This window comes from Rutilus rutilus (genome assembly GCF_951802725.1).
Source record: "Rutilus rutilus genome assembly, chromosome: 13".
In the NCBI taxonomy this organism is placed as follows: domain Eukaryota; kingdom Metazoa; phylum Chordata; class Actinopteri; order Cypriniformes; family Leuciscidae; genus Rutilus; species Rutilus rutilus.
The window spans coordinates 25,190,778-25,216,241 of NC_140218.1; the positions used below are offsets into that span (position 1 = coordinate 25,190,778).

Genomic DNA, 25,464 nt, shown 5'->3' on the forward strand with positions numbered 1-25,464 from the left:
TATTGATCATATCATTTTTTTGCAGTGTAGAAGTAACAACTGCACATTTTCTTTTAAAGGGAAAGTTCGCCTATTAATGAAAATTATGACATAATATTTTTATACATTATTTATAGCCAAACTTTCATTTACTCACCTTCATGTTGTTCCATAGACTTTCTTCTGTAATAAGATATTTGATGAATGTTTTACCTGTTTTTGGACCCTATTTATTGTATGGATAAAACATAGAAATGCCTTCTTTTGTGTTGAGCAGAAGAAAGAAAATCATACAAATTTGGAATGACTTGAGGGTGAGTAAATGATAGATACATTTTCACTTTGGGCTGATGAATAAAATAAAATAAAATAAAATAAAATAAAATAAAATAAAATAAAATTAAATTAAATAAATCAAGCTGACTACATTAGGCTGCACCAAAAAAGTAATTTCAGGGTCAGATGAGACATGACTACATGTTGTCATTTTTTTTTATACATAACAAAGAAATTAATCAATCTTTTGCTGTTCCCTTGTTGTGTCAGCATTTGCTGAGGGAGTTTTGTTTTTAATGGCTCTCAAATAAAGACCAGAAAGCCAGAGGGAAGTGTGTGGGAAGGTAGTTCAGACTCAACCCTAAGGTAACAGCAGCAACCTGCAGTATCAGCCGTCAGGCAGTCACTGCACTGACTCTGTTCAGCACTGATAAGAGACTCGGGTGGACCCAGCAGATGCACACGCACATGCACACATAACCCATCACACACTCCTTCTTATTAATCTTTAGAAGGTGATCCTGATCCAGCATTTGATGTGCCATATGATTTATCCCTTGCGGTTTCAAAGCCATAAAGTCGTCACTAACACGTCTTTGAGTGTGAAATTATGTACAGGAAGGGATGAGCTCTCGCATTCTCATAGAGGAAACATTTGTTCTCTCTGAGTTGCTGTTCCCCTCTCTCATCATAAGAACTAAGTGCAGGCTGTGCTCGAGCACACAATGAGAATGAGAAGCGATTGTTTTAACCTCTATCTCGTGGCCTTTGAAGATGTGATTCGCTTCCTCACCTGAAAGAAGTTTCAAAACTCTGCACAGTTAGTGAGCGAGAGCAACCCAGGCCTGCTCCGCTTTGTTATCATCACAGTAATCTCTAACAATGAAAAACAGTGTCTGCTGTGTGCACATGTGAACATTTCAATGGAGGGGGGGATGGGCCAGGTCATTAGAGAGCAGGAATAAAGAGAGGGCAGTAGACACAGGAAACAGAGAAACATGTTGACAGAGTGCAGGAGGAAATGTTGAGAGATATGACAAGAGAATGGAGGTGTATATATATGGACATACCTGTGGTCTTAACGGCTTGCCTACCAAACCCCTACTGGTCATTCAGTGATAGCGATCTACTGACAAGACCCTGTTCGGTTGTACATTATCATATTTCCTGCAGAAGTCGCTCCTGATATGCTTGACCATGTTGCATCAATGATAACCTGATTGGCAGTTATAACTCAGTTAAGTTGTAGGTACCAGGTAGGGTCTACATCAAACAACAATGAACATTGTAAAAATGTTCAGGTGCTTCATGTGGTAATATCTAAATGAACTGGTTTTATTCTAGTTAAAATAGTCTTTAATATGAAAAACAATGACTGGTTTCAAACTTGTTTCTCAAAAACTCTGTAATTGGTTGGCCAAACTGATGGACCCACCCCTAAATTAATGCTGTTGTTGGGCAGGTTGAGATGTTCAAACAATCAAGAGACAGTTAGTGCCACAGAGCAACAGATTTCAAAATTTTCAGGTAATTCAAAAGGGTTTACTTTTAGTTATTTTTACATATTAAGATAAAAAATAAGAAAGTATCTTAACATAAAAAAGCGTACTAAAGTTAGAAATAACGACTTTTCCCTTTTAATGGGAAAGTTCACCTAAAAATGAAAAGTCTCATCATTTACTCACCGTCATGCAGTGGTGTAAAGAGTACCTGAAAACCCTTGAGTAAAAGTACAGATATAGGTTACAGCGAAACTGACTCACCAATTCTACGACTTGAGTAAAAGTGTTAGAGTATCTGATTTTAGCAGTACTTAAAAGGATAGTTCACCTAAAAAGTTTAATTTTGTCATCATTTACTCACCTTTATGTTGTTCCAAACCTGTATGAGTTTCTTTCTTCTGTTGAACACAAATGAAGATATTTTGAAAAATGTTGGTAACCAGACAGTTGACGGGACTCATTGACTTCCATAGTATTTTTTCCTACTATGGAAAACAATGGGTGCCGTCAACTGTCTGGTTACCAACATTACCAACACACCAACAAACACCTGGGGTTCACAACTATACCTGCTCATGCACTCGAATTTGTGTAAAGTAGCCTTGTTGACAAGTTTGGGTGAACAAGGACAAACGCACAAGTTCTAGTACCTTTAATGTCCTGTAGATAGAGATATCACTTCTTTTGTAGCAGAAATAAACGGCTGTAGAAAAAAATAGGTGCCCTGCAAAATATTGGAGTAAAGAGTACATATACTTATTCAAATTTTTTGTTAAATAGAGAGTAAAAGTTGTCAAAATCTTCAGTCAAACTACAAATTAGCCAAAAAGATACGTAAGGACAGTAACTGATTATAGGCTACATTTACTCTAATACTTTACACCACTGCCTTCATGTCGTTCCAAACCTGTTTGATTTTCTTTCTTCTGTTTTTGTCAATACAATATCAACTGACAGCATTTGACCCCGTTTATTGTATGAACAAAAACACTGAGACATATTTCAAAACTCTAATGGGCGCTATGTTTCCCATTAGCATTGTGAGCTAAGTTGATCGAACATTGGTGGCAATGGTCTCCTCATGATCAACTTGGGCTCACAATGCTTTTGGGAAACGCAGCCCTGGTCATTCAGCGATAGCGATCTACTGACCAGACACAGATCGATTGGACATTATCATATTTCCTGCAAAAGTCGCTCCTGATATGCTTGACCATGTTGCATCAGTGATAACCTGATTAGTAGCTTATAGGTACCAAGTGCAACACTTTACTGTTATTTGACATGCACATTAGTGTGAGTGTCAGATTTACATGTTTTATATTGATCTGATGGGAGTACCACATGTACATACCCACTCAAATTAATCAGTACATGCCAGGGCCATTTTTAGCCATGTGGAGTGCGTGTGTGAATTCCAGTGGAGGGGGGAATGGATTATGACCATGTTGCACACACATGTTGCTTTTAATGACGGGTTTTGATAAAAGAGCTTTGGATTAGGCATAAACACATTATGATCATTGAATATCACCAGCACTCACCAGCTGAGCTTCACTGGAAATATAGTTGTGTTATCAGAGCAGATTGTTCAGAAAATCAAAGAGATAAATGAAGTCGCAATATAGTACATTTCAAATATACAAACTTTAAATGTAATATCAAATAACACACCACAGTTAAAATTATTATCAAGTACTCGTGCATGTGCTTTATATGTTGGTCAACACATCAAAAGAAGTGTGTATTTAAAGCATGGCAAAAGATTATTAAAAAAATATGATTTAGAATGTTCTTTAAAGTAAATCTGTTTTTGATATTATTAAAAAAGTGAACTTTTTAAAATTGTACTTAAGTGTGTTATAAAGCATAGCCATGAAAGTGTCCTATAGCCTTTTATTTAATTTGAAAACTTTTAAGATTTGAAGTACAAGTGTACATTCAACATAATTAAGTATACTTATTTTTCAAGTCCATAAACATTACTAACATGTGCAAATTACAAAAATACTAAAAGGGATATTCGTACTCCAGAAGGAGAAGATGAACTGAAAGGCCAACGTCTTTTGACATTATGTATATGTTACATGTGAAACTGACTGTGGGAGAGACGCTGTTTATTCTTTTATATATGTCAGTTTGTTCACTTTAAAGTTATATGTATTGAGATGCATAGTAGCAGTAAAGGCTTTTTAATTCAGACTACAACCCTCAGCATGCGACATCCATTTAGTGCAATCAATGGCTTACATATGAGTCACTTTTGAGTAAATAACAAATTCTTCTGACAGAAATTAATCAGTTTCTTCTGCAAAGCTAATAAAAGAGTTCAGTGCTCATCTAAGTAACTCAACACTTTCTGAGTTGGTCTTAGCTTTGAAAGAAAAACAACAACAATACACATTGGACAAAGCAAAAGAAAAGAAGGGAGACACAGAACAAATTCATGTCTCAAGAATTGTTTTTCTAGTTAAAAACCATAAGAAGTGCAATAAAGAAAATGCTCACCATTCAACAAAACGCAAGGTTATTTAAAATGGCATCAGCACTATAAGTGATATTGAAAAAAAGTTGGTCGTCAGGGCAAACAAAGCATTTGTGTTATTCAAAATTTTTTTTTTATCTGTCTGACTCTTAAATATACTTTTTTTTTAAACACAAATTATTTGAAAATAACATTTTAATCTGTAATAGTGCCTTTAAAGTTCCCCAAATGTGTCATTTAGCCTACCACAATTCCAATAAACGAAATGTTTTTTTTTGTTTTTTTACGTTTGGACTCTTGTGTCAAAACTCTCCGGGATATGAAGAGTTAACCTTCCCTTCGCAGTGCATTGTGGGATAGCAAACGATCAACGATGGCGGCGAGACGAAAGCACTTGCAACTTTTCATTGTAACTTATTTGCATGTTACATTCCTTTCTCTGAACTGCTTTATCGACGCTGCAGACGTGACGTGGGATGAAAACGGATACATTCTGTACTGCCCGTGCATGGGTAACGAGAGCATGATACATCTGAGACACTGAGCATCACACATACAGATATAAAGCGCTTGTGTCTGTCTGTGTTGTGTTGGAATAATAAACACATTTCTGTGGTGTGTTCCTCTTTAGGTCGGTTTGGAAACCAAGTGGATCATTTTCTTGGATCACTGGCTTTCGCTAAAATGCTTAACAGAACACTCGCGGTTCCGCCGTGGATTGTTTACCGTCATCACTCTCCCCCTTTTAAAAACGTAAACACAACACACGTCACTACTTTGACTGCACATTTCTTATGTCCTTGTTCACTTTTGTGAAGTCTAGCTTTAGCTGGTAGGGTTTTGGGACACAGTTGCTAGTTTATAGCTGCTGCAAGTTGGTCATTATCTGGTTCAAACCAATGTTACCATTGTAGAATTTATTAATGCTTATTTATTTCATTTATGAGTTGTTCCAAACTGTAGACCATCTTGGACAATCACCAACTAGTATACCAGCTGGTTTAGGAACATAGAGGATGATGAGCCACGTAATGACCAGCTGAGCTGTCACACTAATAGTGTAGTACAAGAGGAAAGGACAATTCATTGATAATGTATGGTATGCTCCTGTGTCTCTCAAACAGGTGCACGTCCCTTACAGTGAGTATTTCCAGTTGGAGCCAGTGAAGCAGTACCACCGTGTGGTGAGTCTGGAGGACTTCATGGAGCACTTGGCTCCTAAGCACTGGCCCTGTGGTCAGAGAGTCGCCTACTGCTTCGAGTCCGCATCTCACAGGAGCCTGGACAAAAAGAGCTGTCCGATGAAGGTAATATGGATGTTCATTCTTCATGGTGCTTGAAGTGCAATATTTGGTGATTACAGTGCAAAACACTGTAAGCTTATGCTCTGCTTTAGACTGCAGACATGTAACTGAAATGGGGTGTTTACCCAAATATGAAAATGCTGTCATTTATTACTTTATTATCATTATTATCATGTCGTTCCAAACCCTTAAAGGGGTCATATAATGCCATTTTTGTACAAGCTAATATGAATCTTTAGGGTCTAAATTAAAAGTTTGTAATATACTTTAATTAAAAATTCTCATTAGTATTGTAAGAAAACACTAATTTTACCTGGTCAAAAACAGCTCTGTTTTCAGCACGCCGTTTAAGTGCATGTGTCTTTAAATGATAATGAGCTTTGCTAACCCCGCCCCTCTGTTCTGTGCGTACACCGTTTTTAATAATAACACAATAACCATAACGCGTTGTTCATTATAAACGTGGGATTATGAATTATATTGAGAACGTCGTACATAGAAAACATGCCGTAATGTACCCTGAGTGTAAACAGCCGCATTCATCGTGAAGCGTGCAGCATGCGATTTGCAAAGATTAATATAAATATTAATATAAAGGTTAATAAAATGTTACACTCACTTCTTCTGGAGGTGCAGCAGGAACACGAATAGTTGGTACCGATCCTTTCTTCAGGAGCAGCTTCTTAGCAAAACCAGCTTTATATTGACCTCGTTTGTAAAGCAGTCTGGTGTGTGAAATGATTCGCACAAACATGAAAGCATTGACGTTGATCGTGGGGAATATTCCCTTCGAAAACAAACTCAGCCACTGCGTCTTCAGCTGTTCGGATTTAGGAACATCAAAATGACTGCTGTGTTCCTTATTACACCCAAGAACAGAACACCACAATCGCTTAGACGCCATTCTGCTCATAGACAGTGCTCCAGCGTATCAACAATGACGCGCCGGTCCGTGCGGACTATGATTGACAGCACGCTCACGAGCGAGGGCGGGTCTGTGTTGAAAAGCTGCTGTCAATCAACAATCGTGGGAGGGGCGTGATTTGAGATGGGGGAAAACATATAAGAAGATAAAAAAAAAACTACTGGATGGATTTTTAGCATTTTATGATGGTTGTGTACAGGCACTGCCAACACACATTTCAGTACAATCAACTTGTAAAAGTGCATGTACCATTATATGACCCCTTTAACACTTTTGTTCATCTTCGTAACACAAATGAAGATCTTTTTGATGAAATCTGAGAGCTATCTGTCCCTCCATTGACAGATACGTAACTACCACTTTGACTATTCAAAAAGTTCATAAAGAGATTGTAAAAGTAATCTGTATGAATTGAGTGGTTTGGTCCAAATTTTCTGAAGAGACTTGATCGCTTTATATGATAAACAGATTGAATTTAGGCTTTTACTCACAAATAAACATTGATCAGCGAACATAAACAGAAGCTCAACCGAACCTGCTTGACGCACGAGAACAAACCACTTGCGGAAGCTCGACCATGCTGCATAAAACATGAGAATGAACCTCATTGGTTCTCACATGTCGAGCGAACATACTTGAGCTTTCGTTTACCACAACTGATGTGTGAGTTGATGAATGTTTATATGTGATTAAAAGCCTAAATTCAATCTGTTCATTAGTGATCGCGTCTCTTCAGAGAATTTTGGACTAAACCGCTCAATTCATATGGATTATGAACTTTTTAAAGGTGACATATTATGCCACTTTTCACAAAAGTATTATAAATCTATGGTGTCCCCAGAATGTCTGAAATTTCAGCTCAAAATACCCCCCAGATCATTTATTATAGCTTGTCAAAGTTGCCCCTTTTTGGGTGTGACCAAAATCACTCTGTTTTTGTGTGTGTCCCTTTAAATGCAAATGAGCTGCTGCTCCCCGCGTCTGTTCAGAAGAGACCCAATCCTTTACATGAGCTTCGGATACTCCAGCAATAACAAACGCGAATTTCAGTCAAATCTCAGAAAAAAACCCCGTAACAGATGCAGCCTCACAGACTCAGGAAGAGGTTCAACTTTTCAACTGCACCTGGACGTTTCTGAATGGATGTAGTTGTTGTGGAGTTACATTGATTACATTATTCTCATCGATTTTGCATGTAATGTCATGTTTAACTTTTACCCAAGTTGACAATTCCCATGAGGTCTTTATAAGACAGCTGTGACATTTTTTTGGTCAAATAGTGTTCTGTGCTCGTCTGTGCAGCCAACGACAGAACAGTTTGCATGCTTTGCTCGAACTTTTGCCATTGCGTTAGAACTGGTTACACTGTTGACGCTTGCGAAACCAAATGGCGGTGCCGTGGGTGGAAACGTGCAGTTTAAGGGGCGGTAATATTATAATAAGATCCCCTTCCTTCGTCAGAAGGGGAGTGAAATCTGATCGGCTTCATTTTTTTACATGTTTGCAGAGAAAGGCTTACCAAAACAAAGTTACCGGGTTGTCACTGTTCACGTTTTCAGGGTTGGTAGATGATATGTCCCCTTTAAAGCCTCATAGTGTCAGTTGTGTAGCTGTCTATGGAGGGACAGAAGTCACTCAGATTTCATCAAAAAGATCTTCATTTGTGTTCTGAAGATGAACGAAAGTTTTACGGGGTTGGAACGAAATGAGGGTGAGTAATCACTGACAATTTTCATTTTTGGGTGAACATCCCTTTCAATGATGGCACATACCATGGAAACACTGCCCTCTGTTGGATTTTTAGCAGATCTACATGTTGTTTCATACCACAAAAATTTCATGACAGTGTACTTGTAATGCAGCCTGTTGATTCTGATGCAGGATGGAAATCCTTTTGGACCGTTCTGGGACCATATTGGAGTCGACTTTGACCGTTCCATTCTTTTCGGAGGTCTTTCATTTAGCTCCTACTACCAGCCGCACTGGATAAAGAGGTAAGATTAAGCTGAAACACTCACATTAATCAAAATGATTGCACTCAGGCTCCCTTCACCTTATTTTTCTCACTCTCAAACTCTGTGTTTTTCTTTTTCTTCAGGTTTCCCCCGGCGGAGCATCCAGTTCTCGCTCTTCCAGGAGCCCCAGCGCAGTTCCCTGTACTGGAGGAGCACATTGGACTGCAGCAGTATGTGGTGTGGTCTGACAAACTGGTACAGGAAGGAGAAGGCCATATCAACACCCTGCTAAACAGACCCTATGTGGGCATCCATCTGAGGATTGGATCTGATTGGGTAAGCTCTGTGTCTGTATGCGAGTAGAGCTTTTTCAGAGGTTCAGATCCAACTGGAAGCTTCTAGAATTTTGATCAAAAGTGCATCTTCCAATACCGTTCATTGTCATCTTGAAAGAAATGAATACTTTTATACAGCAAGGATGCATTAAATTGATTGAAAGTTCATGCTTTAAAGATATTTATAATATTACAAATGATTTCTTTTTCAAATAAATGCAGTTCTTTTGAACTTTCTATTTATCAAAGAATCCTGAAAAAATGTATCACAGTTTCCACAAAAATATGAAGCAGCACATCTATTTTCTACATCAATAATAAGAAATGTTTCTTCAGCACCAAATCAGCATATTAGAATGATCTCTGAAAGATGATGTGACACTGATGACTGGAGTAATGATGCTGAAAATTCAGCTTTGCATCACAGGAATAAATTACATTTCAAAATATACCTTTAACTGTATTAGCACCAAATTAAGGCAGCCTTAGTGAGCATAAGAAACTTCTTTCAAAAACATAAAAAGAAATGATCAACCCTAAACTTTTGAAAAGTAGTATAGTAACCACTGCATTTGAGTGGAAACAATGGTATTTGATTCATTGATTGATTTTTGTACAAATTGTAAATGAGTATACAGATGTATAAATATTTAAAGAACGAATTTATCACCTTATTATTTGTTATCACCTTATTATTATTATTATTATAAACCTTTATACCTTTGTTAGTTGATCTATAATGCACGATAGGCGCCACCATGTTAGTTTCCAAAGCAAATTACAACACGTCAATTCATCCACTTCTCCCAAAATACATGAAAATATGTGGCGGGTGAAGTATAGATATAGTAAGTATAGTTCATTTTATATGTGTATCTGATATGAATAAAATGCGTCGTCAATTTAGATATACTGTATGATGCACTGAACGTTTTAATCACACCGGTGTAATCGTACGTGTCAAAGGGTTAAATGTTTTTTATTTAATATGAATTAATTTTTTTTTTTTAAATTGGTTTGAGTGAATGATTCAGTGACTCACTCATAAAGACTTCACTTGTTTCATTACTGCATGAATCAGCTTTTTTGAACAAATCTCTTGAATGAATGATTCAATGACAAATGCATTTTTTAAACAGTCACTTGTCGCCAACTACTGGTGTAACGATGCAATTGATACAATCTTTATTTGAAGTATCTTTACTTTCAAAAGGTGATTTTCTCCATTTTGATCGCTACTGTAATCATCAGTGTTTATATCCTTAAAGTTAAACCTATCGACTTTTTCCCAGTGTGGTTGAAGCTGTTTCATATCTATACATGACAACGGCTACCTCTGGATCAGCAGCAGCAGCACCATCGCAGATTTGAATGTTCGCTGTGATCGCACTTGTCAAAAGACATCATTGTCATTTAGGAATAAGATCACATGGGTGTTTGAATCGAGATTGCGATCTTTTAACGATTAATCATACAGCTCTAGATTTTACTGTATTTTTGATCAAATAAATGCAGCCTCGGTGAGCATGATCCTTTCAAAAACATAAAAAATCTAACCAACCACCACAAACATTTGAATGGTGTATGGTTTTATCTCTCTGTATGTAAAGTTAAATGTTGTTTTTAAAAAATGTATTTTACTTTTTGTTATTCTCTTAAAAATATTATTAGATGCTGACCAAATATATAAATAAACAGGCTATGATTGATTATAGAAAAATTATGTGAATCTCATCATAACATTTGTGCTCCAACAGTATATCTGAATTGTTGTGGCTGGTTTTATGAGATTCCTGAAGCACCAATACCAAGTGCAGAATTTTAGACCTAATGTGGCCTGAATCAGACGGTACACATCATATCCTCTTAACTATTCTTTTTACCATTCCACACAGCAAAATGCCTGCAAGCTTTTGAAGTCGGATGATACTGGTCCTCACTTCATGGCGTCTCCTCAGTGTGTGGGATACGACCGTCAAACTGCCCTGCCACTGACCATGACCATGTGTTTACCGGACCTGTCCGAGATCCGCCGTGCTGTGAAACTCTGGGTGAAGAACACCAGTGCTCAGTCAGTATACATAGCCACCGACTCCGAATCGCACGCCGCAGAGATTCAGAAACTCTTCAAGGGCAAGGTGAGGCTTTACATTTCAACATTACAAATGTGTGAACGTGATTTAGGAAACAGAATATAATAGTGTTGACACATTTTGTGCAGGTGAAGGTCGTGAGCTTGCAGCCGGACACTGCTCAGGTTGACCTGTATGTCCTCGGCCAGGCCGATCACTTCATCGGCAACTGTGTCTCGTCCTTCTCAGCCTTTGTTAAAAGGGAGAGAGATGTTCACGGGAAACCTTCATCCTTCTTTGGCATGGACTACCCAGGAAAAAGGAAAACAAAAGAGGAACTCTAATGAAATGAAGAGGTTACGTTTTTGTAACTGTGAAGACTGGTTGACGGTTTGCATGCTTCAGGTGTCTCATTCGTTTTTGAACAAGAGAATTTGGATTTACGTTAAGTACTTAAATGAAGGGAGAACAATGGAAGTTAGTTCCTTATTGATTTCTCTGGACACACCATATCTCCCATTTTGCACTACTACCTTAACTGTGAGTGAGCAACCAAACCAGAACCAAATGCTCCACTAGATCTTGCTCCCTGTTTCTTCTAGAAAGAAATTAGTATTTATCATGGCATATCGATTATATGTTTGTACTGGGATGTTTGTATAGACTGGCTAATTCGAGGATGGAAACTGACCCCTGTTAGGGTCTAGGAATTATGACCGAGAGACTAGTCAGAATTAGTCAGGTGTAAGCGGTTAGAAATTGCACTTTTCAGTTGAAGCCTATTTAAGAGCACCAGTGATTTCTGATGTATAAAAAATAACATTGAATGCATGTCATACAGACTTTCTGGTGTCTTACAGTAATGCAAGTTATGCAAATTATTTTGAAAGTCAGTGTGAAACCAAATGGCAGAAATGTTTTATAAGTGTTTTAAACTGTTTGTAATTGTTAGTCATTTTGTATTGGACGACATTCCTCAAAATAGTTTATAAATAAAAAATAAAGTGAGCAGTATTCTGTGTGCATTTATGTCCTTTGGTTTTATGATCTATTTAAAAAGGCGTTCTTTAATATTTTTACATCTGTATACTCATTTACTAGTTGTACAAAACTAGTTGTTATTTTTTACTCATTGTTATTTTTAATAATAAATTAATCATTCATTCATTCCTTCATTTTATTAGCGCTTTATTGTTATTCCTTTACTTTAATAACAAAACAAACAAATATACAAATCTATAGTGGACATTTGAAACAGTTTTGAAAATGTGTAACTAAAGGCTGGATATGGCAAGCTGTTTTGACTTTTATTAATTCCCAAGATATTAATTCTTGATATCAACAATTACATTTTCACTAGTTAAAATGCTAATTCTTGAAATCAGGAATTAGATTTCTACTTGTAACAATGGCAATTTTTGATATCAGGAATTACATTTCCAGTAGTAAAAATGTTAAAATAGCTTGTTTGCTGTGGCGTGAAATGTAGATGGAGGGCAGGAAGCGATTTTCTACATAGGAAGCGCTATCACAAACTCAAAATGCCTATGTTTTGCGTCGTTTATGGTTGCTCAAATCGATCAAACCGAGATACCACAGGAGCTTTAATCGGTAACCAAAAGTTGTTGCCTTTAGTCGTATTTTGTGTCTGCTTTTACTGAAATTAATATGGATCCCATATTCACATTCTATATGGTATCGTTTGCAGTGAAGAGAAGCTATTTTATTCCACTGCATGATCATTAGTGTTTTCACTGAAGTTTTGTAGAATTGCATTCACAATGTTGATCTGGTTACAGTGATTACAGCTGCAAAGTGATGTCATACCTGCACCACTCTATAGCATAGACAGTAAAAGAAATGGACACAGCGACCCCATTGGAACTCAATTGAGACAAGTGAAGCCCATTTTTAGCGATTTCTTAGCACTTCCTTTCCTGACGCGCAGACTCAAACCGAGCAAAGCTTTACACGGACCACGTGAGCAACCCGTCTGTCTTCTAGTAGCTGTGCCGAGAGAAATCTGAATCATTCCCTTCCGAATCTTGCAGAGACGGAGAGTGTGAGTAGGAGCTGTCCATAAGCTTGGAGCAGGAGCAACTTTTGCTAGGTATTCTGATTAATTATTTTGTCATTTTGCCTCCACGTCCCCCCGATTGCCCGCGAGCTTCTCCTCCCGTCCATACGGTAATCACTCTACTGTGCGACAGAGAGTCGCGTGGTTATGACGCAATCGTTAGCCTACTTTTACAAAAACTGCTTCTACGGGGCCATAACATAAGCTACAAGGTAATGGAGCATTTTATACATTGTCGTGTTTCTTTAGAAATAAATAATGGACAAATGGAGTCTTTAAACGCCTCAGATGTAAAGTTATTCGCTGTCAAAGTGACGCCAAAATGAATGGGAGTCAATGGGATGCTAACTGCAGTTGAAGTTCTGCTACAAGATGGCGGCACGCGGCCGACTTCAACTTCCGGTCGACTTACTTCCCCCCTGCTCTATAGCTTGTTTGCAGTCACGTGATTCTGATGAAGTGCGGGATTCAGATGGAGGGCAGGAAGTGAAAAGCAGAATGGATGGAGGAATGTCCGTGTTGTGCCCATTTGTAATTTTTTTTTAGCTGTTATGTGTCTTGAAAAAGGTGGTTGCTAACAAGTTGCTGTGGCTAAATGGCACAGAGGCTGTCAGGGAGATTTTTACAGCCTCATCATACTGTTCTTACTCAAACTTTCGTAAGAGTTGTCGAAAACTTAGTGATGGTGACACTGAAGTCCTGGGACCATGGTGTAGGCTAGTCATTTATAGCCTATCTTTAGCTTTTTACCTCTGGCGACTGCACTGTAAAAAAAAAAAAAGAAAAAAAAAAGTATTTTCACTAGTTAAAGAAATTGTATTTCTGCTAGTGATGACGTCATTGTTGATATCAAGAATTCATATCCTCGGAATGAAAGTTAAAACGGCTTGCCATAGGCTGGATTGATCCAGCAGCAGTAACGTTAGATCCATCCCGGCCTGCAGGGGGATCACCTCTCCCTTTCTCCCTCCCTCTCTCACACAGTCAGACATGGCTGACGGAGTTCGGGAGGAGAGATACGGGTAATTTTGCATATTAAATCGCTTGGCAGATTTGAGAGGTGTATGCTTCTGACGGATATGAAGACGACGGCGATTTTTGGCGTAATTCACAGGTTAAATAGTTGGGGATGGGAGAGGTGAGTCACATCATCATGTATGTCTATATGTGTGCAGCTGTATAAATGACACGGTTTGTTTGCCGTTGCCAGGCCGCTTGTTTTGAGTCTCTGAGGAGCTCCGTCCTCAATGACCCGTTTATACACATTGACCGCTAATATTAACGAAATTTATGATTTAACTAAGATTAAAAAAAAAAATTCATTTGAAACGATGTTTTCAACAAAACAGACAATTCTTGTCTCTCGTATTTACTCTTTAGTCTGTTTGTCGCCGTTATCTCTCGCTATTTCATGACAACCGAGACTGAGATTTAACGTTATAAGATTCTAAACCAGATTTATAGATATTTGAGATGAAATTATATCAGATGGGCTTATGTAAATTAGCACTGATGCTACAGCTAATATCGTAGTTAATGCATTGTGTTTCATCGTATAAATTATAATTGTGGGCAATGTAGGAAAAATGCTAATTTGGGAATAATGTACTGAAGACTGCTGTAACGTCACTAGAACAAATGTATTGTGCCGTTACGTTAATTATTTCTCGAAAGAAAACAAACAGATCGTTTTTATATACTCTTGGTTTGGCTACAGTGAAGTTGCTCAAATTGGCTGCTTTAAATATTGTAATATTAATGTTACTTGTAAATTTTAGTGCAAGTTTGGTAAGGAAAATATCATTAAGGAGTGGCAAAAACGACTTTACTAGAAATGTACGTTAGTATATTCTAGCAACCGATTCATCATGATCGAGCAGGTCACTTTCTAGCCTCAGCTCTATACTTTATTTGGCTAGTTGTGTACTTTATTTGACTACAAACACTTACAGCTAATAAACATTGTGATATTATTCTAGGTCAACTTCAGCTCAAACTATTCCACTCAACCTTTACAAATAACTATGGCTACAGTTATTATGCTATTTTGATATACAGCCAACCATAATACTGAATGATTGTGATATTGAGGTACCATGGCATTTATAGTAGGCTACTCAAAAGTTCTTGACCATTCTTAATTTAATGGAATATTGCAGTATTTATAAATTGTTTATCTGTGCACATCATTTATTTATTTATTTATTATTATTATTATTATAATATATATTTTTAATAATTAATGTGTCCACACATCTTTAATACAAATAACTTCCCCTCCATCTTGCAGTGACATCTCTTCTCTTCTCTGATGATGAGGGCGGGACAACCTGTCACTCACACGAGATCACAGCAATAGCAAGCGACAGCCATCCAATCAGTTTCCCATGGACAAAATCAAGTCCCGCCCTACATTTTTTCTTATTCGAGAAGCCATTTCACTTGGATATGTCACAATAGGAAAGAAAAGACTATTGCAACTTTCATGCTGATAAAAAAAACAAAAAACAAAAAAAAACATGGTACATGTCCAAAAAACAACAATAAAACAAACAAACAAAAAACATGAAGTTGCAATGTCCTAGTCATTTTGTTTTTGTTAATTTGAATTTGGAATTAGATATGAAGTCAAAATCATGACATAAAAAGTCTAAATTGACATAAGACATTGACATGACGTCAGCTTGATTTAAAATTGCTGACTCAATTTTTGTTAGCTTACCAAATATGTTCTTATCATCCTGCCTTTTTGTGAAAAATGGTTACTACAGATTTGCCTCCTAAGTTACCTAGAAAAATATTTGCTGTGTTTGTTTGCTGTAACCATAACAAGTTTATTCATATTTATCTCTTGGCTTTGTACATGTTTCTGTTGCATCATGTTTTGCAGGCTCTGATGCTGGCAGCATCATCACTGTGAAATAAACTACAAACTCATTAAGAGAAGCCAGCAGATATACCAAAGCACTCCAGAAGGCAACAAAATGTCCAAAAGCAAGAGCTCTGAATCCGTTAAGGTAGTGGTGCGTTGTCGCCCCATGAATGAGAAAGAGCGAGTCGCCAACTTCGATAGAGTGGTCTCCGTGGATGTGAAGTTAGGGCAAGTGGCCGTGCGCAACCCCCGAGCTGCATCCTCCCATGAGCACCCCAAAGTGTTCACCTTCGATTCCGTTTACGACTGGAATTCAAAGCAGATGGAGCTCTACGATGAGACTTTCCGCCCATTGGTGGACTCTGTACTGTTCGGCTTCAATGGGACCATCTTTGCATACGGCCAGACGGGCACCGGAAAGACTTTCACGATGGAAGGGGTACGAAACGACCCCGACAGGAGGGGTGTCATTCCGAACTCCTTTGAACACATTTTCACGCACATCTCCCGCTCTCAGAACCAGCAGTACTTGGTCAGGGCTTCATACTTGGAGATTTATCAAGAAGAAATCAGGGACCTCTTATCGAAGGACCAGTTGCACCGATTGGAGCTCAAAGAGAGGCCTGATACGGGCGTCTACGTTAAAGACCTCTCTTCGTTCGTCACTAAAAGCGTTCGTGAGATTGAGCATGTGATGAATGTGGGGAACCAGAACCGCTCGGTTGGTGCAACTAACATGAACGAGCACAGCTCTCGCTCCCACGCCATCTTCGTCATCACCGTTGAGTGCAGCGAGTTGGGTCCTGATGGAGAGAACCACATTCGGGTTGGGAAACTCAACCTCGTTGACCTGGCAGGAAGTGAACGACAGACCAAAACTGGAGCGCAGGGTGAGCGTTTGAAAGAAGCCACCAAAATCAACCTCTCCTTGTCAGCTTTGGGCAACGTCATCTCAGCGCTGGTGGACGGGAGAAGCACCCACATCCCGTACCGTGACTCTAAGCTTACGAGACTGCTGCAGGATTCCTTGGGTGGAAATGCCAGAACGGTTATGGTGGCCAACATTGGACCTGCTTCCTACAATGTAGAGGAGACTCTGACCACTCTACGCTATGCAAACCGCGCCAAAAACATCAAGAACAAACCCCGCGTCAATGAAGACCCCAAGGATGCCCTGCTCCGGGAGTTTCAGGAGGAGATCGCCCGCTTGAAAGAACAGTTGGAGAAAAGGTCTGGCAAGAAGAGGAGAAAAAGGAGGAGGAGGAGGGTTGGAGAAGGAGGAGAGGAGTTAGAGGATGGGGAGGATGACGATGAGGAGGAGGAGGACGACGATGAAGAGGAAGAAATGGGTGCGGATAAGAACACCTCTGATTATTGGCGTGAGCAACAGGAGAAGCTGGAGAAGGAGAGGAGGGCCATCATGGAGGACCACAGCCTGGTGGCAGAGGACAAACAGCGGCTGCTGAAAGAGAAGGAGAGGAAGATGGACGATCTCCGCAGAGAGAAGGAAGCTTCCGAGATGCTGACGGCCAAAGTTAAGGTTAGACGGTCCAAAACGCGGGATGAAATACTCTACTGTTTGAAAGTTTTTATGTTTTTGAAAGAAGTCGCTTATGCTCATTAAGGCTCATATTAAAATATAGGAAAGATTCAATAGCATTTGTTTTAAATACATCTGGCTTGTCTGATAACCAGTTGATTGTTCTCAGGCCATGGAGAGCAAGCTGCTGGTGGGAGGGAAGAACATTGTGGACCACACCAATGAGCAGCAGAGGATTCTGGAGCTGAAGAGACAGGAGATAGCTGAACAGGTACAGTTTCCAATAACACACCGTTATAGGGATTGAGGAGGACTGTGTTTCAGTCCTCAAGATGAGACAGGATATTTTTATCGTGTGTGATGTGGATATTCTGGGAAGCTGATTTTAAATGGAGAAAAAAGGCTGATTTAAGCATTTATGAGTTTTTTTTCCCTACCTAACAGTCCTGTCTGTGTTTAGTTGGAGCGGCATTTACAAACTTTACTTAGAAATTCTGATGCGATATGTAGCCTGTCGTTGTGTTCAACAACAATTTTCTTCTAAAAGGTGATTGGCTAGATAATGTGTATGTGATGTGTATGGTAATTTTCTTGCCGTTGTGATGTTAACTTTATATGAGTACTTCTACTTGGGCATGTGAAATGCAAAGATGTTTAAACATTTATAATGTGTGTGTGTGTGTGAGCAGAAAAGGCGGGAAAGGGAGATGAAGCAGGAAATAGAGTGTCGTGATGAAGATACACTGGAGTTGAAAGAAACGTACAGCTCACTGCAGCAGGAAGTTGACATCAAGACCAAGAAACTGAAAAAGGTATTGTAGCATATATATATATATATATATATATATATATATATATATATATATATATATATATATATATATATATATATAATATATCTATCAGCTTCTATGCATTGGATCCAGTTAATGGGTGAGAGAGTATTTTTACTCATAACAATCATTGTTAATTGAACATTTCTTGTTTATTCTGCTCTGTTTAGCACTGCTGCTAAAATAGTGGTGCAGGAAACACTATATGGCTTATAGGAACTGTACAAATGACATGTCAAAGTTACAATAGCATTAGAAAAGCTGCTTGTGCATGTGATCAGATGTATTTTTAGAGTCTAGCTGTATTCTCTGCAGTCATTAGTAGTAGGACAGCTCTCATGGCAGATCTACATCCTCCTGGTTGAGAATCATCCATACATGACTGAATGTGACCTCCTTTTGCCAGAGTGTTCAGATCATATGAGTGATTCTATAATTGGAGATACATTTTGCATTTCAAGAAGTTAAGGAAAAAAACTGTTCACTAACAGAAATTCTTTCCAGTATCATCTTGAAAACATATTCCAGTTTAATAAATCAGTGCTTGCCAAACACAGGTTTCTTCCTTTTTGTATTTTTAACGAAAAAATAGATTTCTTCATAGTAATGTTTGTCTACTCTGTTACTGTCAATTCTGTTCCATACTGTCAACATTGCTACTCTACCATGGTAAAACCACATTGACAATTTTAAACTTTTTAGCTTGCTAGCATGCATGCTAAGAGCACATAGCACTAATGAAATCATGATTTTTAAACCTACTGTGTGATCAGATAAATTCTGTTTTCCTTTTGATATTGTGGTTACAATTTTGAGGTTTTACAAAATAACTTTTAGATTTTAGATTAAACTATTTTCTCAGAGAGAGCACACATACCTTTCAGATCTTATCAGTGAGGGAAAGTGACATCATTTCCTGTATCTGACATAGTTGTGGGAGATAATTTAAAGGTTTAGTCCCATTTAAAGGTAAAGTATGGTACGGTAACAGAATTGACGCAAGATTTATGGAGACACATTTTTATACGATTTATAAGTTATTTTTGTAGAATTGGGAAAATGACTATTTAGGGCTTTTATAAATAAAATGAAATATTACCAATTGAAAAGTAGAATCATATATTTTGATCACATAATGATACATGATGGAAAAATTACACTAATTCGGACAACAAGAAATCATGATTTTCAGCTATATAACATGCCTTTTATAGAAAATATATTGTTATGGCCTGTAACATCTTGATCCATGACAATGAGTAACAAATTATTAAAATATTTAAAAATATAACCAATATAACAAGGAGAAAAATACAGTGACTTTGGACACCAAATGTACCTGCACTTATAGAATCATCCATATGCCTTACCTATACCTTATAAAGAGACATTCTTTTTGAATGTCTTGTCTGTTTCTGTCTCCTTCATGTAGCTCTTTTCCAAGCTCCAGTCTGTGAAGGCGGAGATTCAGGACGCCCAGGATGAACATGTCAAATACAGGCAGGAGCTGGAGCAGACTCAGAACGAGCTGACCAGAGAACTCAAACTCAAGTATGTCAACCCAGAAACCCTCATCATCAGCATTACCAGAATTTAGGCATCACAACATTATGATGTACTAAAATATTCATTTTGAGGTTTGTTAAAGATTACATTTAACAGTGTTGATAAATTAAATGATTAGTGTTTTTAAAAAATCTTTTCAGATCTTATCAGAAACCACAAACATGACGATAAAGAAATCATAGATGTAATGGTTTTGTTGCTATAGCGTGTAGAGTGTTCTGACCTAATGAAGTTGTTGTGTTTGACTGACTTCTTGGAAATCTGGACTCAGCACGACTACATTACAGATGTCAACAGTTTAATACACACTCTGACTCTAGTGTACGGAGCGATCTCTGAAGTAGAGTGTCCATTAAGGGGAGATTTACCTGACAGGCTGCTTTTTGAGTGCAGTTGGCAGAATGAGTTCAGGGTTAATGGCAAATATCTAGAGTGTTCAAGATAAAGAAAAGGAGATAAAAGAAATCTACTCTATTATGGAAGTTCTTGATATGGCTTTGAAAAAACATTTTTAAGAAAATATCATGTGATACTGTATAACTGATACTGATACTGTATATCAAGTAAAAGTAATAACATTTTCCTTAACTCCACCACATGTGAATGTACACATCTAAATCATTATTTAAATTTTTCAAGGTGTAAAAGTATAATTAAAAAATATATATAATCACACAGTCATGAGTGCTTATAGGTGGGTTTTTTTTTGTCATAAAACTTAGTTTATTTTCCCTGCTTGATGGTCATGCACTTTATTTTTCAGTGTTCTTATTTAACATATAGTTACTGTAGTAATATAACAGCAAATTATGCATAATTACATGAAACTAACCCTAAATCAATCCCTATTCCTGACCCTATTGTAAGTACATGTTGTTAATTAATATTACTTAAATTTATTGTAACCTATACCTTTTGAAATATTAATATTTTAACAGATTTTCTTCACTGTTCTTAATAATAATAAGATTATGCCAAAATACTAAAGGTCTTTTTTCTTCATTATGAGGACTGTTGTATCAATCTGAAAAAATAAAATGAATCTCCAAATATATTCACAAATTAAAAGCGTGTTGTTATGGAAGAGGTCATTATATAAGGCATTTTGAATAATGAAAATATCCTTAACATCATGTCATTGACTTGTTAACGTTTGTGTTGTACCCACCAGACATCTGATCATAGAGAACTTCATCCCACTGGAGGAGAAGAACAAGATTGTGACTAGAGCCACTTTTGACGAGGAAGATGACCTCTGGAAAATGACCCCCATCACCCGCATTCAAAAGTATGTAGGCTGATTTTGGACATTTGAAACTTTCGAAATGATTTGGAAAGTGTAATTTTATGACCATCATCATCCCTTGCTTCTTCACTGTAACGTTTCTTGTTTTTCTCAGTGATCAGCAGATGATGAAAAGGCCTGTTTCTGCAGTCGGCTACATACGGCCTCTGAGTCAGCATGCCCGTATGGCCATGTTGATGCGGCCTGATGTCAGATACAAGGTATGCTGACACTGTTCCCATAATCCTCCACATGGCACTACACAAAGCCTTTAGTTCCAACACTCCCTCGCTCTTTACAGCGACACAGATGAGCTCAGGAGAATCAAACGCACGTCGTATCCTTGATCTTTTGCCCTCATCTTTTGATATTCCCCCCCGCCCGTCTTCCAGGCTGAGAATATCTTGCTGCTGGAGTTGGATTTGCCCACACGGACCACAAAAGACTACGAGGGACCGGTGATAGCACCTAAAGTGGCTGCGGCTCTGGAGGACGCTCTGAGAGAGGAGGACGAGATCCAGGTGGACGCCTCTGGTCTCCGTGCCAGCCTTGGATCCAGTCCAGGCCTCAGCGCCTCCGCTGCTGGGTTTTCCAAGAAACCAAAGTCAGGGTGAGAAATGATCCCTCCAACTAGGGCTGCACGATATATTGAAGAAAAAAATAAATAAATACGATATCGCAATATGGCTTAGTGCAATTGTCAAATCATGCAGATTGCAGTTTAATTAAATAAATGTATGCCACCGGCTCCAGAGTGGCACTGCTCATCCACACGTGTGCAGCTCATGATAAAGTGCATCACCCGACAAGTGCAGAGTTTCACTTATTTTACAGTACAAGTTACAATATATTTATTTTGTTTAATATAATTTAATAATAACTATATTAAAAAAACCACTATTATTATAATAATATTATTATTATTTTATACTGAATTGGTCATAGAACAGTGGGCATATATACGGAAGAGGATTAGGGCCAAGCAATAATAAAAAAATAAAACCATCTCGAGATTAAAGGCACTATAATGCAAGATTAAACTCGTTAAATTTCGAGAAAAAAGTCGAAATACAATCTTGAGAATAAACTCATTACATTTCGAGAATAAAGTCGTTGTTTCGAGAAAAAACGCGTTAAATTTCGAGAAAAAAACTCGAAATACAATCTTGAGAATAAACTCATTAAATTTCGAGAATAAAGTCGTTGTGTTTCGAGAAAAAAAGTCTAAGTGAAATGTAGAGAATAACGCATTCGATCAGTGTTCATAGCCTTCTGATAGAGGACATGGCAGAGTTGGATCACTTAACGTTAGTCAAGCTATATTTTAGACTTTCTTTCAGTAACAAAGAATATAACATTTTTAGGTCTAGGTCGGCTAGGTCTTTTTAGAAGAAAAAATCAGTCCAATTTGCGCGATGTACTCGCTTTTGTCCAACATGAAATTCATTGAGGTTTCGTGGTTTCCCAGGATACCATAAGACGCATTATTAAACTTGTTGATCCTCAAAGTGTGGAATTTCGACGAAGGAGACGCTAGAGAAGACGCCAGTACACTTGCGCTGGCCCAAATGCACTCTGTCATATGTAACAGCTATGATCAATTAAAACCGTAAGGCATTGCCATTAATGGCTGTATAGATGGTTACAGTCGTTACATTCTGTGGATGGAGGCGTACACAACCAACAACGAGTAATGCGTCTTATGGTATCCTGAGAACCCAGAAACCTCGATGAGGTTGATATCAGTAGCAGCTTGGCAGTGAACACTGATCGAATGCGTTATTCTCTACATTTCATTTCGACTTTATTCTCGAAATTTAATGAGTTTATTCTCCCGATTATTATTATTTATTTTTTTTATTTAACGAGTTTTCTTCTCGAAACACGACGACTTTATTCTCGAAATTTAATGAGTTTATTCTCAAGATTGTATTTCGAGTTTTTTTTCTCGAAATTTAACGAGTTTTTACTCGAAACACAACAACTTTATTCTCGAAATGTAATGAGTTTATTCTCAAGATTGTATTTCGACTTTTTTTTCTCGAAATTTAACGAGTTTAATCTCGCATTATAATGACTTTAATCTCGAGATGGTTTTATTTTTTTATCATTGCTTGGCCCTAATCCTCTTCCGTACATATACCTTATGCTTATTTCTTTCATTATTTTTTATTTTTTAACCTCTGGCCACTTTATGGTTGCTGAAAGAGGTTTGTGTTAGTTCTGGTAAAGAGTAAACCCAAGTGTGAACAACACTCAAATTTTAACTAAATGAAATAAAATAATGAAATGACTAAATAAATGAATGAAAAAACTAAATGAAATAATGGAATGAAATAAGATAAAGAGAAAATCATTCAGTTTTTACTTTGCACTCACTTGAATCACTTCACTCATTCTAGAATGTCTGGTGAGCATTCCTGTATTTCTTCATATAAGGAAAAGTAAATTGCAATGTCAAGTTTTTTCCAATATGGTGCAGCCCTACCTTCAACCTCTTCCCTTTTATTTTTCACCTCTTTGTTTATCCTACCTTAATATACTTTTTCGTTTTCCCCCATAATCCTCTCACAGCCGCCCAAAAACTGGCAAGAAGGTGAGCACTCCAACTTCAGCTCACAGCCCTTTGTCCGGCTCAGGGTCTCCTCTTTACCCACAATCTCGAGGCCTTGTGCCTAAGTGACCTCGGCCTTCGCTGCTCCGTATGAACTAACCAGCTTTGGCATCAATGTTCTTAAATGCCAGGCAAAATCAGGTGGAACGTCTCATCGAGCTCTTCCTGGTGTGGCATTTAAACCAATCTTTCATACCACCTTGTTTTTAGATGTCCTTTTGACGTCATGTTTATAGCACTAAAAAAGTTACATTTGGCAACCTTCAAAGTCTTAAAGCTCACCACAAGATGAACTTCCACAGATTTAGTTTGCACTCGAACAAAATGTTACATGTGTGTATGTGTGAGGTCATTGAGACAGCAGATGGTCTCGGCATTGTGACCATACGTGTTAGATTCGTCATTGTGGGGATGTTTTTGTGTGCGTGTCTACTTTTTCCAATTGTAGGAATAACAAATTTCCCACAAAAAAGTAGGCGAAGATGATATTTCGGCTGGTTTGGGCCACTGTACGAGGGAGCATAAGGACGTTTCGTGATTGGCCGAGACCCAAAACAACCTCTAAGCCTTTCTCGAAGACTCTTTGAGTCTCTTTGGCTGGGGGAAGGGCCGGGTTGTCGTCGCTGTATCCAGTAAGGAAAGGAGTTGGGGAGTTTGAAGGTCATCCCACTAAGATTATCAGGGTTCCAAGGTGCCTTAGATTCTCATTGAGTACAGAAGGAGGTTTCCTGGTGGTCTGAGAGTCCCTTGACCTGAAGAACCTGTAATCCACACAAAAACCCCAGTGGATGTTTCCTGAATGCTTTGATTTACACTATAAGTCTGTTGTGTTGGGCAGGCTTGTATTTAATGGTTAAATGTTACACATGGAGATCTGTAAACATGAGTAAGTCTTATATTTGTCTGTTGAACCTTGACTACCCCTCCTTGAACTAGTGAAGGTAATACCATTGCCTGCTGCTACTGTAGGGTTCTCAAAGCATACGGTTTATGTATATTGAGAGATGTTAGTAAATAAATCTGCATTATCATTGCAGTTGTATTAAAATAATAAAAAAAATAATAATAAATGCGTCTTGGAGTGACATTTAAAAGGCTAACTTGTTAGCATACTCGTTGGTTTTATATTCAAGCAATTGTAGATAGTTTTTAACGGTCTTATTTCCTTTGTTTAGATTTATATGGTTTATTTTTGAATTTTTGTATTATTTAAAGTTCTGTACAAATTTATTTTTGCATATGAGATTTAAGTATAATTTTCATGTGATTCACTAAATTCTTCTGCGTTAAGCAGATTACATCATTCAATAGTAAACAGTTTTTGGATTATCAGAATGTGTACTGCAAATCCTGATGCTGGTATTTTCATTGAAATGTGTGTATTTCTTTATTTAAGTATTCATATTACTGTCTGCTCCATCCTGGCTGTATTATTGCATACGTCTATATTATTTTTAAGGTTATAGTATGACATAAGAACATCTAAAGCATTATAGACTAAATGAAACTACATGGCTGCATTCTAATACTCCACTTTCACCTTCTTCCATGTGATGCATGAGTTCAGTGCTGATAAACAATCACACAGAAAAATATTTTTAATGTTCACATTGTTTAGAATGCTGATGTCCTTAACTTCTTTACCATCTTTTAATTAAATGATGATTAATATGTTTGACTGTGCAGGAGCTGATCCCCTTTTATTCAGATTTATCACAGTTTAACCAACAATCACAGTTTAACTTCCATAAGTAATAAATAATCAGAACTTTTCATTTCACCCGAACGTCCTCCTGTTGTAGACCTCGTCCTCTTCCAGGTTATGGCAGCGCAATGAAGCGTGG

General features: G+C 37.7%; 2 protein-coding genes across 2 annotated transcripts; both read left to right on the top strand.

Moving 5' to 3' along the window:
- The first annotated feature begins 4,486 nt into the window (after positions 1-4,486).
- Positions 4,487-11,856, top strand: pofut1 (protein O-fucosyltransferase 1). The gene is made up of 7 exons (XM_084427384.1): positions 4,487-4,754; positions 4,874-4,995; positions 5,367-5,549; positions 8,353-8,465; positions 8,570-8,762; positions 10,657-10,899; positions 10,983-11,856. Exons 1-7 carry the CDS (start codon positions 4,616-4,618, stop codon positions 11,175-11,177), a joined length of 1,188 nt encoding a protein of 395 aa, XP_084283510.1. The 5' UTR covers positions 4,487-4,615; the 3' UTR covers positions 11,178-11,856.
- A 1,943-nt stretch (positions 11,857-13,799) lies between these two features.
- On the top strand, positions 13,800-24,065 carry kif3b (kinesin family member 3B). Its single transcript, XM_084427695.1, has 9 exons — positions 13,800-14,048; positions 15,801-17,322; positions 17,492-17,593; positions 18,012-18,134; positions 19,588-19,706; positions 20,893-21,009; positions 21,122-21,227; positions 21,399-21,616; positions 23,581-24,065. The coding sequence occupies exons 2-9, from the start codon at positions 15,895-15,897 to the stop codon at positions 23,687-23,689; spliced, it is 2,322 nt and encodes a 773-aa protein (XP_084283821.1). The 5' UTR covers positions 13,800-14,048; positions 15,801-15,894; the 3' UTR covers positions 23,690-24,065.
- The last annotated feature ends 1,399 nt before the right edge of the window (positions 24,066-25,464 follow it).

Bases quoted from the DNA above. Each gene is read 5' to 3' on its own strand.
- pofut1 (XM_084427384.1), top strand. From the start codon at position 4,616: ATGGCGGCGAGACGAAAGCACTTGCAACTTTTCATTGTAACTTATTTG. The intron at 4,996-5,366 runs GTAAACACAACA...TCTCTCAAACAG, and splicing joins ACTCTCCCCCTTTTAAAAAC to GTGCACGTCCCTTACAGTGA. The intron at 8,466-8,569 runs GTAAGATTAAGC...CTTTTTCTTCAG, and splicing joins CAGCCGCACTGGATAAAGAG to GTTTCCCCCGGCGGAGCATC.
- kif3b (XM_084427695.1), top strand. From the start codon at position 15,895: ATGTCCAAAAGCAAGAGCTCTGAATCCGTTAAGGTAGTGGTGCGTTGT. The intron at 17,323-17,491 runs GTTAGACGGTCC...GATTGTTCTCAG, and splicing joins TGCTGACGGCCAAAGTTAAG to GCCATGGAGAGCAAGCTGCT. The intron at 17,594-18,011 runs GTACAGTTTCCA...GTGTGTGAGCAG, and splicing joins GACAGGAGATAGCTGAACAG to AAAAGGCGGGAAAGGGAGAT.